The sequence below is a fragment of the Schistocerca gregaria genome, chromosome 11 (genome assembly GCF_023897955.1).
Source record: "Schistocerca gregaria isolate iqSchGreg1 chromosome 11, iqSchGreg1.2, whole genome shotgun sequence".
Classification (NCBI taxonomy): Eukaryota; Metazoa; Arthropoda; class Insecta; order Orthoptera; family Acrididae; genus Schistocerca; species Schistocerca gregaria.
The window spans coordinates 150,315,019-150,330,489 of NC_064930.1; the positions used below are offsets into that span (position 1 = coordinate 150,315,019).

A 15,471-nucleotide genomic window follows, 5' to 3' on the forward strand; every position below is an offset into this window, starting at 1 on the left:
TTCATGAAGACAAGTCAAGTAAATTAAGTCTGTCAGCGAACTGTTTACCGAAAAGAGTTATCCAAAGTTCAGAAATCTAGAAGATCTGGTGTAAGAGTCGATTAAGTATACCAGCCAACGTTATGGTATTTTGATCTGCTTGGCTTTCTTAATGATCAAGAAACGCCAAGAGCAAGCAGGAGTAGAATTGAAGATGAAATTGGAGTGTCAATCTGCCAGGAAATGGAACACGAGGTAATGTAAAACAAAACAGTTTTGCCCTGCAACTCTCACTGTAAATGTACGTGAGAAAACTGGTTTCGCTTTAACTGCCACTGTCTACACCATTTTGACCGCCTTCTCTGTTTCCTGCGGTTGGTCTGAAAGTTTTTTGCAACACAAGTTGCGAACACAGACCACAACAGAACTTCCTCCATTTCTGTATTTCAAAATAACTGAATTAAGTTTTTGACCTTTACGGGGAGCGTAGTTGCTTGCCGCTAATATTTCTATTTTACACCGACAGATGGCGGGCGAGAAGTAGATTGGGGTTTGTGTCGTGTGAACACACCACATTCGCAGCGATCTTTTGCATGTACAGACATCTGCGCCAGTGTTTGCGCAGACAGATAGTTGCGCGTGGACCGGGCTTAGGTTTGTCTGTCGGCGTTCTTCGATCTTTGACTTCCCGGTTCCCACGCTGTGTGGCGAACATGGGTGATTGTAGTGTGTATTGTGTAACGTGTTTGTAATGGATGTCAGGCGTGACGCTTGTTGTAGTGTGGGCAATCGCCGGAGAAGAGACTCGTCGGCTTCGTCGTGTAGTGAACGATGTGAAGATGGAGACTGTAGGGATCAAGGAGTTGCGATGACTATTGTGACTCTAAATGCTGTTTTGGACGATAATAAGCGTATGTTTGAATTTCTGAGGAGTTTTGGTGTTCTTGGTGATAAATATATATGTGCTAAATGCCGGAAGCTCATGTCCTGTGCTAAAGTCCCACTAAAAAGATGCAGAGATCGGCTTATGTGGCGGTGCCGAAAAGACGACGTATGGAGGTCCGTTCGCAAAGGGACATGGTTTGAAACTGCGAGGCTTAGCATTAGAACTATTGTTTTGATGTCGTACTGTTTTTGTATGCGCAAGTCTGTTATATCTACAAGTCGCATGACAGGTTTGAGTGAGAGATCAGTCGGAGACTGGTTTTTGTCATGTAGGGAAATTTGTTCGGCGTTGTTGAAGAAGAGAGGGAAGATTGGTGGCCCAGGAGTTGTGGTTGAGATGGGTGAATCGTGTTTCGGAGTTGCTGAGAGTCGTAGAGGAAAGTGGTTACCAGAACTTTGGGTTTGGGGAGCAGTCGTTTGTGGGAAAGAACGTGGGGACCTGGTTTTGAAAATAGTTGAGAAGAGGAATGCAAGGACTTCACAACGCCTTCTTGAAGAACATGTCGAGGATGGGACTGTGATATGTTCAGATACGTGGAAGAGTTACGAGGATGAAGGGGCAGTGGACTTTGAGACTTTTGCAGGCGATCACAATTACCAATTTCGTAATGAAGTGATTGGTGCCATGGAGCAGTGTTGGGAGGAAGTAAAGAGAGTTGTGGGGAGAGGGAAGAGACGGCGCAGTGGTTTGCAAAGTCATTTGGATGAATACGTTTGGAGGGAGAGTGTATTTGGAAACGGGTGTGTGTTTCATTCTTTTATGCGAGGTGTGGGAGCAGTTTATGTACCGTGTGTAGAGGACCCTACGCCTGTAACAGAACATCCTAAACTGCCAGCCAGAGCCATGGCGACAGCAGAAGGAAAAGGATGCCCTTCACAGTCATCAGAGGATCCGCCCTCGCCAATGGCAGCCCGAGACTCTACACCAGTAACAGTCAAGCGATACCCGTCACTGTCAGCAATAGGTCCATCTTCAACACTAGCACCTACAGTGAACTTCACAGTGGAGCCAAAGGGAACACCTAAGAAGCGCAGAAAATGTGTCGTATGATAGAATGTTTGGTAACCCAAATCATATCGGAGAGGAGGAGTTGGGGATATAATGTTTTTCTTTTATTCATCTGCCAGGTATGGAATACCTCAAGAAAGACTTTAGAATCTGTTGTTTTGAAACTTTCTATTTGTGATGGCCCTTTTCTCGTTTGCACTACCAGTTTTTCTTACGGCATTGATGTGAAGACTGTGTAACCTTGTGGTAAGTACTCTGGTGTTTATCCTTCCGATTATCCTTCCATTTACATTATTGATTCAGCATCCTTTGCCGCACTGCAAAATAGAACCCGTGTTCCGTGTTGTATTGTAAGATCAACAGCGAACTGTGAAAGATCGGCTGTTTTTTAGAAAACACTGCCACCCGTCTATTTTATGGTACATTTTTATAAACACAGAGACTTAAAAAAAGTTTTTGGGTGTGTAGTGCTTTTATAATGCTGTCAGAGTTTTTCTTTTATGGTGCATATCTTATAGTTAGTTAGTGCCATCTTCCGTACATACCATATTTGTGATAGGTCTCAATGCATGTCGTGCGTTATATGAGTCAAAGATTGAGGGCTAATTATTTATAATATGGGGCTACATGCTGGATGTATTTACCTTTTTGTATTACAGACTATCTCTGTGGTGTCTGACTTCTCAAGAACAAGCAATTTCAAATGACATTTGAATTTGCTTCTGCATTCTCTTAAGCATTCTGTATCTTTCTCTGTCAAAATTAGGTTCACTAATGGGAAGGTTAGCTACATTATTGTTTTTTTGCAGTATTGTATAAATGGATTACTCTCAAATTATAGTGAATTTTTGAAACCAAATTTCATCAGTAAATAAATCCCAGGTGCTTAAACAGATGCCTGGAAAATGTAGATTTGTGAATCCCACACATAGTTCTTATCATTTTCTTTCTCTTTAGTGGGGAGTTTACAGAAATCATCCTGTAGGACATCAGTGAATAAATGTTTGAAAGAAGTGTTCAATGTGTCGTTTTATTGAGGTGTCTTATATCCCTTTTATCGGGCCAGTCCACTTCAAATCGACCTAAGGTTTGCACTTTGTGTTACTTTATAGTTATTTGTATGTACCCTGAGACTAAACAAAATTGCATACTCTTCAATGCTTCAATAATTTGTTTTTCAAATATCAAAAGTTAGAAGTATGTCATTTTTCTGAGAGTACCTACTGTGAACAGTCAGTAATTTCAAAAGTGTTGATGCTAGCCAATGTCATTCGAAAGATCTTGCTTTAAGTTTGTTTTTTACACAGCAAAACTATGTTACAACAGTTGCTTGAGTTTGGTGAAATTTCGAAAAAGAAATTATTTTGAAAAATCTCAAAACACTGTTTTTCTTAAAAAGGTGTAATGTTTCTCATATAGGTCTGCGTGTGTTCAAGCAGTGCTTTAAATTTCAAAATGATGAAGGAAGGAATTACTGTATTATGTAAAAGAAATAGAGATTTTAGTGGTAACTATCGATGAAATGGGTACTTTCCTTGAAAAACCAAACTGAAATATCTGTATTACTAATAACCAATGTCTATGTTTATTAATCTTAGGTCTGTATTTGTACTGATACATAAATTATGGAATGAAAGTTACTTGAAATATAAACAGCTGTGTAAGAAAGGCTTTAATGCATACAATCTGTATTTTGTTTGATGAATTGTAAGTGACCACTTTCCCACACAATAAAACAAGAAAAGCTGCACAAAGCAGTCTCTCGAAAAATGGTACCGGAACCCTCAGGTGGTAGGATACCTTCCTATTCGGAATTTTAAGCATCAGAATGCTGCCGAGAACTCTTCCGGGTCGTATGGCCGTGCTCCACGGAACTCTTCTACCCCTGATGTTTCGTCCGAGGCTGCGTCGGGCATCTTCGGAGGTGCACCTGGTTGTGCCAAGCCTCGCCGACTCTGCATGACCGTCAGCACCTTCGAAGATGCCCGACGCAGCCTCGGACGAAACATCAGGGGTAGAAGAGTTCCGTGGAGCACGGCCATACGACCCGGAAGAGTACTCGGCAGCTGAAACATCCAGTTGTGGAAGCCTTCATTCCATGACCGGCATCAGAACTCTTTCTCACATATTCTGTTTTCTTTGTATGTACCTGTAAAGTTTTGAGTATTATTTCGCTGCATGTTATTTTCCTCTTCATATTTATGACGATATTCCCTCTGTCATTCTGGTAGCAAGTGGAAATCTTTTAACTAAGTTTCAAGATTTCTCATAATTTTTCTTCCATATTTTGCCTTCTTTCCCCCTGTTCTTGGATGTCATAGTTCAAAGTTTGTGTATTCTGACTGTCTGCAGGGTTCAAAACTGTTCCCTCCTCTCTGATCTTTCAGGAATAATCTACAATTCTGTGAAAGAGTCTTATTGTAGACCCTAGTGTCTCCTCGACTGTAATTACCCAAATGAAATAGTGCAAAACCACACCCAGCTTAATTACCCTGTGGTAATGTCCGTACTTGACGCATAGTTCTAAGCTTTTTGGGAAAATTTTAACTGTAAATTAAATGGAAAAAGAATTGTAGACAATCTGAATCAAAAGTATTGTCTACACAGGCACAGCGGGTGATATCCTGTGAGCCAGATATGTTTGATCAGAGACTTTTGTTCGTGTTGGGCACAATCGTGATTTTATTGTATAATGTTACACTGGCGCAACTTCAGTGTGTTGTTGTGAAGTATGTCTGTGACTAAATGACAGTGCACTTACCCCCCCCCCCCTCCCTCCCCCCCCCCCCCCCCTCCCCCTGCAATCAGTGCAAATGAACTTCACCAGGAAGATTACTACAGTATTCAATTTCAGAGATCGCTCTTCGGCTGACAGTGTTGGATAGCCACAAAAGTATATGATTTGAGGATGTTTCCTGCTCGTAAAATTAAGGCTAGAAATACATCTGCTAGCACAAGAATACACTTGTTGCATAATTTGATTATATTTTTCCCAGCACTAAAACCTGCACTAATATAATTATATTTACATCAGTACGCTGAATTTCACTTTTAACTAAAAGTGATTGAAAGATGGACTGCTAAATGGAATATCTTATCAGGAAATGATGCAGTGTTCTCATCAGTCTAGATTTAAAAGAGGTACCTTATTTTCATTTAAGGGCCATACATCTACATCTATATTTATACTCTGCAAGCCACCCAATGGTGTGTGGCGGAGGGCACTTTACGTGCCACTGTCATTACCTCCCTTTTCTGTTCCAGTTGCATATGGTTTGCGGGAAGAACGACTGTTTGAAAGTCTCCGTGCGCGTTCGAATCTCTCTAATTTTACGTTCGTGATCTCCTCGGGAGGTGTAAGTAGGGGGAAACAATATATTAGATACCTCATCCAGAAACGCACCCTCTCGGAACTTGGACAGCAAGCTACACCGCGATGCAGAGCGCCTCTCTTGCAGAGTCTGCCACTCGAGTTTGCTAAACATTTCCGTAACGCTGTCACGATTACCAAATAACGAAACACGCCGCTCTTCTTTGGATCTTCTCCACCTCTTCTGTCAACCCGACCTGGTACGGATCCCACACTCGAGTATAGGTCGAACGAGTGTTTTGTAAGCCGCCACCTTTGTTGATGGACTACATTTTCTAAGGACTTTCCTAATGAATCTCAACCTGGTACCCGCCTTACGGACAATTAATTTTATATGATCATTACACTTCAAATCGTTCCGCACACATACTGCCAAATATTTTACAGAAGTAACTGCTATCAGTGTTTGTTCCGCTATCATATAATCGTACAATAAAAGATCCTTCTTTCTATGTATTCGCAATACATTACATTTGTCTGTGTTAAGGGTCAGTTGCCACTCCCTGCACCGAGTGCCTATCCGCTGCAGATCTTCCTGCATTTCGTTACAATTTTCTAATGCTGCAACTTCTCTGTATACACGTGGCCCATCTGGCCTCACTCGGCTATTGCAGTGACACAGTGCGATCTGTTTACAGTAAGTTCACTGTGGTTATGTTCGATGAAGTGTCACTTTGTATGAGGCAGAAACAAACTTGGGGACTCATCTATGCCGTGTTAGAGGTAACGTGGCCAATAAAAACTGAGAGAAAGTACGGGCAAAGGAGTGGCTAATGCAAAAGAAGAAATCACCCACACTCCTGTGTTTAAGGAGCTGGGGGCCAGTGATTCCCAGAGTTACCTAGGAATGAATGACATATGCTTTTCAGAGCTGCTGAACATCATGAAACTATTCTGAGCTTGGGGAGGGGGGGGGGGGGGCGCAGAATATGGGGAATGCAATAGTGTGATAGGCTGCAAGCTGCGAGGGTGCGGGCTGTTAGCTACACTACAGTTTCCAGCCTCTGGCGGAAGGTAAGAGGACCTCAAATTCAGTCTTGTCGTATCTCTACACCGCGATTATTTATTAGAAAAGTTCCTGAAACCTGCAATGCAGTTTGTAGTCACTGGTGGAAATACGTCGTGATAAAGCAAAATAAATAAATCAAATGATGTGCGTGTAAACTTTATTAAATTATTTTTGTGTACAGCATGAAAGATGTCCCTATAATTTTAAGAAATTCATTTCAGGTCATGAGAAGAAAGGCTACAAATGGTGTTGTCTATAATTAATAAATACAGAAAGATATGCATAAGAAGTGAACCATTTAGCAATTGTCAGAACTGGAAAAATGTTCTACACTTCGCCCTTCATAGCAGAAATCTAGGCAGGATTTTCTGTAACATTTCTAACAATGTAGCAAGTATATTTTATTCATAAGTCCTTCATCTGTCTATAGTTCTGTTTTTTGGGTTTTATTTCCGATGTGTATCAGAAATGAAATCTCAAATCTATTCTGTCTGTATCTCAGCATTTAGAGCCTATTTTCAAGAAGTATCGGAAATAAAACCTGAATACAGAAGGTTATAAAAAATATCTTTTGCTGTCTCTGTGTCCCAAGTTCATCCATTAAATAATGAATTTCTCGAAACATCTGGAACATTTAAATTTCTCTTGAAACTCTGGCAACAAAGTTTCGTCCACCTTGCGTTCTGTTACATTAGTAGCATTTGAACAATGTTTAATCCTGCACGGAGTGACAGAAGACCAACTTTTGTCAGGTGGTTGGCCCACATCTTATCGGGTGAAGTGATCAGGGGTTTCAGGTGTCGGCTGGTCGTACCCGACTGATAAAGTGTAGGTGCTTTGGCCAACTGACTGATCAATTTTCCTCAACAGGCAGTCAATTGGGTATGACTGCCCTACAAGAAAAATTGATCAGTCAGTTGGTCAAAGCACCTACGCATGTCCAGTCTGCCTGTCGATTGGCGAGTTTGTGAAGCTCTTTATGCTTTGCATTCTGGTGTCACTACGTGTGCTATGTACAGTTCTTTAGTGTATGTTTGTGTTTAAATGACGATTTGTTTTCAAAAAGTTCAGTTCGATGCACCCTGTGTGTAAGGTTGTTGTTACAGTCAACACATTTTGACCCCAAAATATTGTTACAGCATCTCAAATCAGCTGTATCCCAATCTCTACATCCACATCCCCTGAGAGCTCCTACAGACATTGCCGATTTGTAGTTTTAGAGAACATTGACAGCTCCTCGTAAAGTTTCACTAATGTATTGATAGGGTTCTCAGTCCAAAAGTCCAGGAACACCAAATCGTTCAGATTTTCTCTGTCCGTTGTACTAAGGAAATTGTGTGAAATGATTGTAAGTTGAGTTTAGTGTGTTACATATTTTTGGAACCTATTGCGATTTCCGTGAAGGTTCACTTATGCTCGATAGTTCATTATGTTAGAACTCTGTTTCTTGCAAAATACTAGAGCATATTTATATAAGAATGATATAGGATAGTAATTCTGCCAATAAGTTGTACCCACATTTTTGTTGACAGTGTACCTTGTGGTTTTTTTCCAAATGTGGGGAAAAGTAAATCTGCTATAAAGAACACTCGGGAGTGGAGCTAACTCGGTTACAAATTCTGTGCAGAACTCGATACAGTCTCCGTCAGACCAGAGGCCCTAATTACTGTTCGGGATCGAAGCCACTCGTAGTAATGACGCGGGGAAGCCACTAGCTGTAATATGCCGGCGCAGTAGCCGTTTAGGTGCTTCGACCCGGCTGTCGGCCGGTGACGGGCAAGTTACCGAAGCCGGAAACACTTCGGCATGTGGCGTACTCTAAGTTTGCGGCACCGTTAGAGACTCTCTTTGGCTCTTATAAATACCGGGTGACAAGCCTCCGAATTGACCCGTCAGTGTCTGCCGCAGTGTGGGTCTCCGCTCCACTGCCTGTCACCGGGAGACTGGACCGCCTCCCTACGGCCCGGTTGTGTCACCTGGCTCCGCAGCAGTGCCCACTGCCCGAGCACGTGCGCGTCGGGAGGTCTCGGCGACACCGTGGCAAGTTAGACGTAGCTGCAGGCAGCCGAGTCACTACTACACCTCGTGTGACGGGGTCCGGGGCGAGACGCTGCCGTACTAATGTGGGCTGACCCGACAGGAATACGAGTTTGCAGTACACTCCGTGAGGGAAATAAAGTTTTTGGCAGTGACTGGCCGTTTTTGACTCGACCCCATCTCCTCCCCCTCTAGAGGACACCCACACCCGTTATATTATCGGCACCGCGAGTAACGTTTGTCGCGTCTCTCGTTTTGGCGGTGGTGCGGCATTTAAATTACAGTAGGAGCATTCCTCGATTTTCCTTTTTGAAGGATCGTTTGACGCGGAATCCTCGTATCTGAGGTTTTCTTTTGTTACTTTCTCTTGAACTTTTGTGTCTCGTCCACTGTTGTCCGGACACAGATTTTTGAGCCACCTACAACCTCAACACGTGATAAAACGTCTCGTTAATTCTGTGCTAATATTTTACTTTTGCTGCTACCGAAGGCTTCGCGCTTTGCCTCTGTGGCTGTGGAACGAGTGTCAGTTAACATTTGCCTGTCTGTGAATTTATCCTTCTGTCAGATGCTATTCGTCAGGACCTTAATTTAACTATACTCTGTGTGCAGTCACATTCATTTTATGTGTACGCATCTCGTTACATTAATCGTTGATTGTCAGTTAAATTGAAGTGATTTTGTTTCTGTTCATAGTGTTTCATATTGCACACCAACTTAGGAGTTAAAAAAAAAAAAATATACTGTGGAAGAGGTGTGCAGATTTGTGGCTCCACAATAAACTGCCGGAATTTGGACCTGAAGATCTCAGGTTTGCTCCGTAGTCATTTGTAAGACTTTTATCAGTAATTTGTCACATTTTTTCACCTCTGGCTTTGTTGAAAATGCGGGATTGCACAGTGCTTTATTCCGCATCGAATTGTAGGTCCTGATTTGTAAAAACTGTCTAGACGAGTCAATTTAGAGGTGAGGCCGTACGTGTGGCGGGATCGTACCCGGCAGATGAACGTAGCACTGTCTGCTATTTGAAATTACCCTCTGGCTGATGGGAGCTTTATCTTTCAGTAGGTGAGATCTGTGAGGAATTTGTGGTGGCTTTTTAAATTCTTATATTCTTTCTGTGTATTGCACAGTAGTGAACTAAAAAAATTACCACGAAGTTCGAAGCATTTCCTTCTTTTGCAGGCCTTTGGTGCATTTGGGAAAATTGTATTGCATCACGTTTGGGTTTGTCACACTTTCTGTCGTCCAAATGTTACGAGACGAGTAACAGTTGTGAATACATTTAATTGCACAGTGTAGTACACACCTCGCATTTCATTTTTGTATCTGTTACCACAATTCCCAGGACCACATTGTCTTATTTCCTGCGACGTTTGACTATAGGTGGATCAGTGCCACCTTTATATTCGGTTGTTCAGATGCAGAGAGCTTAACGTCGGACGCTGACTGGTGTGTTTCCCTTTGTGTGCAGAAGACAGGACTCGATTCTAGCAGCATTTTATTTTAGCACAGTTTAATGGGTGCTGTTGTTGACACAACTGTAGCCGCAGCACAGGTGTAACATAGAGCAACTATTTTCAAATAATTTTTGGAAATTTGAGTAACGTGGCCTTACGTAAATTTGTCTGTTGCAGGTTACCTCACTTGACGGTCATCTGAAAGCGTCGCTAATATGGAGTACCAGCTATAATAGCCGAGCCAGAAAGCACAGTGTGATACCACCGAATAGCAGATTTGCGAAAGGTATGTAATTTTTCAGTCAACGAGTTGATTGAAGCAGTGAACTGAATTACATACAGAATTTAGTCAATGTAGGTAAATTTGCTACCTGCAGTATTCCAGTCACGATTACAATGTAGCAAAACTGTAGTGCTGTTTAGTCATTTGCTCTGGCCGAATATTTACACGGTACTGGTAGTCCGACAAAAATGTGTTTCAGTATCATCTCACTTTTACATCTCCAAAATTATCATTTTTATTTGTTTACAACATTCTTTATAAGATTCTTCAAATTTTTGTGCCTAATGTTAATGAGCTCCTGCCTTTGTGTTCGTACACTTGGATTCCCCTCCATTTACACTTAACGAAGCAGTGTTTGCGCGGAAAGGAAAACTGGTCAATTTGCGTAGGTGGCACTGAGTCGGGAGCATTATTTGCAAATGTTACGCGGTTAACTTCAATTCCTGGATTCCGTAGTTTCGAACTGGTAGAAGTCGCAGCAAGCTGTGCATTTAGTGCTTTGTCTACTAATGCTGTCAACTACGGAATAACTGTACTACGTGTGAGCGTCCTTGGAATCTTTCGCGGCGGCACGTCCGAATAAAATCTTCTCGGTTTTCGAGCTGCGTAAATTTGAATAAAATTTTCGAGTTTTCGATGGCTGTTTCCATAGTAGTCGGCAGTAAAACTACTGACTGGCTGTGCCGGAACAGCTTTCCACTTGTACAGCCATTCCTGCCGCCTTTGGCGCCACTCGGAGAGGAGCAAAATGACGATCTGGCAGCTCGTAGCAGCTCCGGTCTGCTGCGGCATCGAGGTCTGGCACCGTGTTTGATATCTGTTGAAATCTCAGCCTCCTCTTTTATAATGGAATTCCAGCATGTTGCCCCTCAAGCTGAGACTGTCACGTTTTCAGACAGTGTATGGTTCTCTCTCTCTCTCTCTCTCTCTCTCTCTCTCTCTCTCTCTCTCTCTCTCTCTCTCTCTCTCTCTCTCTCTCTCTCTCTCTCTTTTAAGGCGGTGCTTAGCAATGGCCAACTCATCGTCGAGCTTCCTTTTGTTTAATATGTCACCTGTGCTCGGTACAATGCACTGCAACTATAAATTCTCTAATCTGTATAGATTCTGCCGCATCCGTGAGGGACACGGCGTACACCCGGCACACGGAAAGCTGTGTCGTCTTTAACAGGGTGCAGCACATCTCGTGTCTCAGGGGTGGTCCAGAACACTGGTCTCTGTCCGTGCCTCTGCAGCACGTGTCCCAACTTGCTGCCGGTTGCCCCACCGAATCGTGAGGTGTCCTTCTGCGATGGCAAGTGAAAGCATCTGCAGTATCTCTCTTGCTGTAACCATACTCTCTGAACACATGTCTCGAGTGCAGCAATTCCGACTGTAGGTGGTCGTCATCAGAAATAACTTTTGCTCTGCGTATTAACGTGTTCGGGACCACTTTCTCATGTACGGAGTGGTGCAAACTGTCGGCGTTCGGGTATCGGTCGGCGCGTGTCGGTTTCCTGTACACTGAACGATTGAGTCAGTCTTCTGCCACCTGTTTGACTAAAACGTCCGGGAACGGTAGCTGGCCACCGTTTTCGATCTCGATTGAAATTTTGATTTGGGATGGACTCTGTTCGTGTGATACTGCTGCAGCAACTTTTCACCGTGGGACCGTATCGGGAAGGAGTTGTAGACGTACCACAGGAAGTGAGGCGGACACGAGCCGGCGAGTTCGGAGCCTGCTCCTCAAAGTGCTCCACGAAGAAATTTTCGATTGCTAGAGACAGTAGTGAACTCGCCACTGTGCTGTCCGTCATTTCGTAACATTCCTTATGGTACGAGAAGTATGTCGTCGTCAGAATGTGGCGGAACAATTTGTCGATTCCAGGTGGAAACTGTTAAGTTGAAAGGTCCAGTGTGCCTTGTACTTTCATCCTCGTAAAAAGTGACACTACGTCCAAACTAACCGTTACGGCTTTTTGACTGTTTCCATTTTCTCAAGTGTTTCAGCAAATGTCTGCGAGTTTACAGCACAGTGTTTGCCACGTCCCAGTTTTGGCGCTAATAATCCTACGAGATGTGTTGTCCGTCCGTAGGTGGGGAAACTAATTGCGCTAACAGTGAGCGTAAGAGGGACATTTTCCTTACACATCTTCGGCAATCGGTAAAGCCCGAGAGTTTTGGCAGCTCGAGGCATTAATGTCTTCACCACGTGATTTATTAACTTCCCCGTCTTCTTGGTGATAACGTGTGTGAGGTCGTGACCGAGCTTCTGGTACGCGTCATTTTCTAACGTGTGTAGCACCTTTAAGTGGTAGTCTTCAGTGTTCAAAACCACAGCGAGCGTAAGCCACGTCATTGCTCCCGGCTAATATTAGATTTCGCTGACACCTTTTGCCAGTGTACGGCCAGCGGTTAGTCTGACGTCCTCAGCTGTTCAGATGTGGTCCTTGACCACAGCAAAGTGAAGAGTTACCTCCTCGTCCCAGCAGCATTGCAAAAATGCTAAAGAACTCGGCAGATGAGATTTCTTTTCCTGCCGTTTTTTCGGCAGTCTCAGACGGCACTTTACATCTCCTGACCGTAGAGGAAAGATGTGCGTCCTCAGTCTTTCGCACCGGCCCGTTCGAATAAAATGTCCTCACTTTTCGAGCCGTGTCGATTCGAACAAAATTCTCCAGTGTCCGACGGCCGTCTCTGCCTCTGTCGTCGGGAGTGAAACTGCCGACTGCAGAGCCGATATGATTTTGCTCTTACGTAGCTGTAGTCGTAACCTCTAGCACCGATTACCGAGGGCGTGTGTGTACGGCGTCCCTCGTGAATGTGGCGGTATCTGTACAGGTCTCACAGTTCGTACAGTCGCAGAGAGTTGTACCGAGCACAAGCGATATAATAAACAAAGTGAAATTGACGAGTCGGCCGTAGCGAGTATCACTCGGGAAATGGACTCGAAACACTATTCGAGAGAACACGTCTTGGCTCACGAGTCGATGTATCGCAATTCTGTTATAGAGGAAGTGGCTGCAATCTGAACGGATGGTGACAGTTTTAGTAGAGACCGGGAGTACACACTCGGTAGGGCGAGGAAGAGGCCTTTAAATGTCGAAGAGAGCAGAGACGGACTGTCGACACTCGTAGTGAGCTGGGAGCGGCACTTTCTGACATGGCACCAACGGACGTAACTCGACCCAGCAGCTGCCCAATGCTGCTACGACCTGCCCGATCACCGCCGCCACGTGTGCCATTTCGGCCCTCTCCGGTCGGTGACAGAGATCGCAATTGTGGCTACAGGAGTGGAAAGCAGTGCCAGCCTCGACAGTCGGTAGTTTTACTCCCGACGACAGTGGCAGAGACGACCGTCGAGAAGCTAGAGAATTTTATTAGAGTTGACATCGCGCGAAAACTGACAAGATTGTATTCCGTACTACGTGTTGCAACTTGTTTCGCCAATAATCTTAACTGACAGAGTGTCGTGAGGGCCAGACTTTGGTCGGAACGGTAGGAAAGTTGGCGACATAATGTGAGAGCACAGTGAAGCATTCTCCAGACGACAGACAAATCAGTTTTGGACTGTCAATGCGTGCGATTCCTCTTTTATTGAATGTATAAACCACAGTTCGAACGAAAGAACGAGACGATCGACGCCGGATCACGGTCGAGCGCGGGAGGGGGCGATGTCGGTTTTGCCGGTGGGTGCGCGCGCCGTGGCTGTAGCGGCTACGGCTGTGCAGTTCCTTACTGAATATGTTCTCTTGCTGCCTTTAATGGGCAGTATTGAATTTGTGTTAAAAGATCGTAATATCATCGTGACTTTGTGAATGCGTTCCTCCGTGTAAATTGATACTGTGTTTATACTATTTGTTAATCTTGACAAAAGTCACTACCTTTCACAATAATTGGAATTAATCACATTCGATTGTTGTATTCGATGAAAGGACTGTTAAACTGTATCTGAATTGAAACTTCCTGGCAGATTAAAACTGTGTGCCCGACCGAGACTCGAACTCGGGACCTTTGCCTTTCGCGGGCAAGTGCTCTACCAACTGAGCTACCGAAGCACGACTCACACCCGGTACTCACAGCTTTACTTCTGCCAGTACCTCGTCTCCTACCTTCCAAACTCCGCTGCAGAGTGAAAATCTCATTCTGTATCTGAATTGTTTGTGTAAATACGATGTCTCACATCACTAAAATAATGTGAACTGCGTAAGTACTTACTGGTCTCTGTAGAGTGCGTGTAGAGCTTCTGCCTGGTCACTTGCAGACCTGTCTGTGGCGGCAAAAGAAAAACTCTAGTTTTAATTTTCAGTTTAAGAAATTATTTATGCGAGAGAACTGCACGAACGTAACACTGACTGTCGTGCCGATTCCTCAGTCTAGGTAAGCGGCTGGGAAGAGTTGTAAACAAGTAAGTCCCGACAAAAGCCCAGTTCAGTTTTACGGAGAGTACTCTACAGCACCGGCCCCATACTCAGCCCGCATTTATCGCAAATCTCTCGCTCGGCAAAAAGTCCCTAGCGAATGGGAAAAGGCGCAGGTGATTGTAGTGTATCGGAAGGGCCGGACGATACACCTGCAAAGTTACAGACCTATATCCCTAACTTCAGTTTGCTGCAGAATCATTCAACATATTCTCACTTCAAATATAATAATCTTTCTTGAGACTGAGAAGCTTATGTCCACAAATCAGCACAGTTTTAGGAAACATAATTAGTGAAACTCGGCTTGCGATTTTCTCACACAGTAACCTGAACTGTGGAAAAATGGATGAGTGGAAAGAACAGTTGTGTGACATTCGAATACAGCATTACTAGAATGCAGCTTGACACAGTCACTTTGATTAAATATCTAGGTGTAATTTTGCAAAAAATACGAAATTGAATGAGCACATCAGGTTGATAGTACAGAAGACAAATGCTCGACTTCGTTTTATTCGGAGAATTTTTGGAGACAGCTTATAGAACACTAGTAGACCCATTCTTGAGTACCATTAGAGTGTTTGGGAACCTCGCCAGATCGGGTCAGAGGAAGACATCGAAGCGGTTCGGAGGCGTGTCACTAGATTTGTTTCCGGTAGATTTGATCACCGCGCATGTGTTACAGAGAAGCTTTGTGAACTCTGATGGGAATCCCTAGATAGAGAGTGATGGTCTTTCTGTGAGGCACTGTTATGCATACTTAGGCTGACTGCAGGATGATTCTACTGTGCCAACGTACATTTTGTCAGGGCTGTGAAGACGAGATGCATGAATTTAGGCCTCGTACTGAGGCTTTTAGAGTGACTTTTTTCCCTTGCTCTATTTACCTGCAGATACTTTTGGAGAGGAGCATTTCTTAATACGAGATTTATTCTGTGAATGCAGAACACACCATTATGCCAAAAATCTGAAACAGAAACACAGA

At 43.8% G+C, this 15,471-nt stretch overlaps 1 protein-coding gene across 2 annotated transcripts in view; it reads left to right on the forward strand.

The window, feature by feature from the left end:
• The first annotated feature begins 692 nt into the window (after positions 1-692).
• LOC126295483 (uncharacterized) overlaps positions 693-15,471 on the forward strand; it is a 36,728-nt gene continuing 21,949 nt past the window's right edge. Inside the window, exons 1-2 of one of the 2 annotated variants that reach the window (XM_049988032.1) lie at positions 693-2,179; positions 9,987-10,095. In XM_049988032.1, the coding sequence (XP_049843989.1) occupies positions 731-1,975 (1,245 nt within the window). In that variant the 5' untranslated portion in view covers positions 693-730 and the 3' untranslated portion in view covers positions 1,976-2,179; positions 9,987-10,095. The remainder of the gene's footprint in view (positions 2,180-9,986; positions 10,096-15,471) is intronic. The other variant, XM_049988033.1, reaches the window with a different exon arrangement.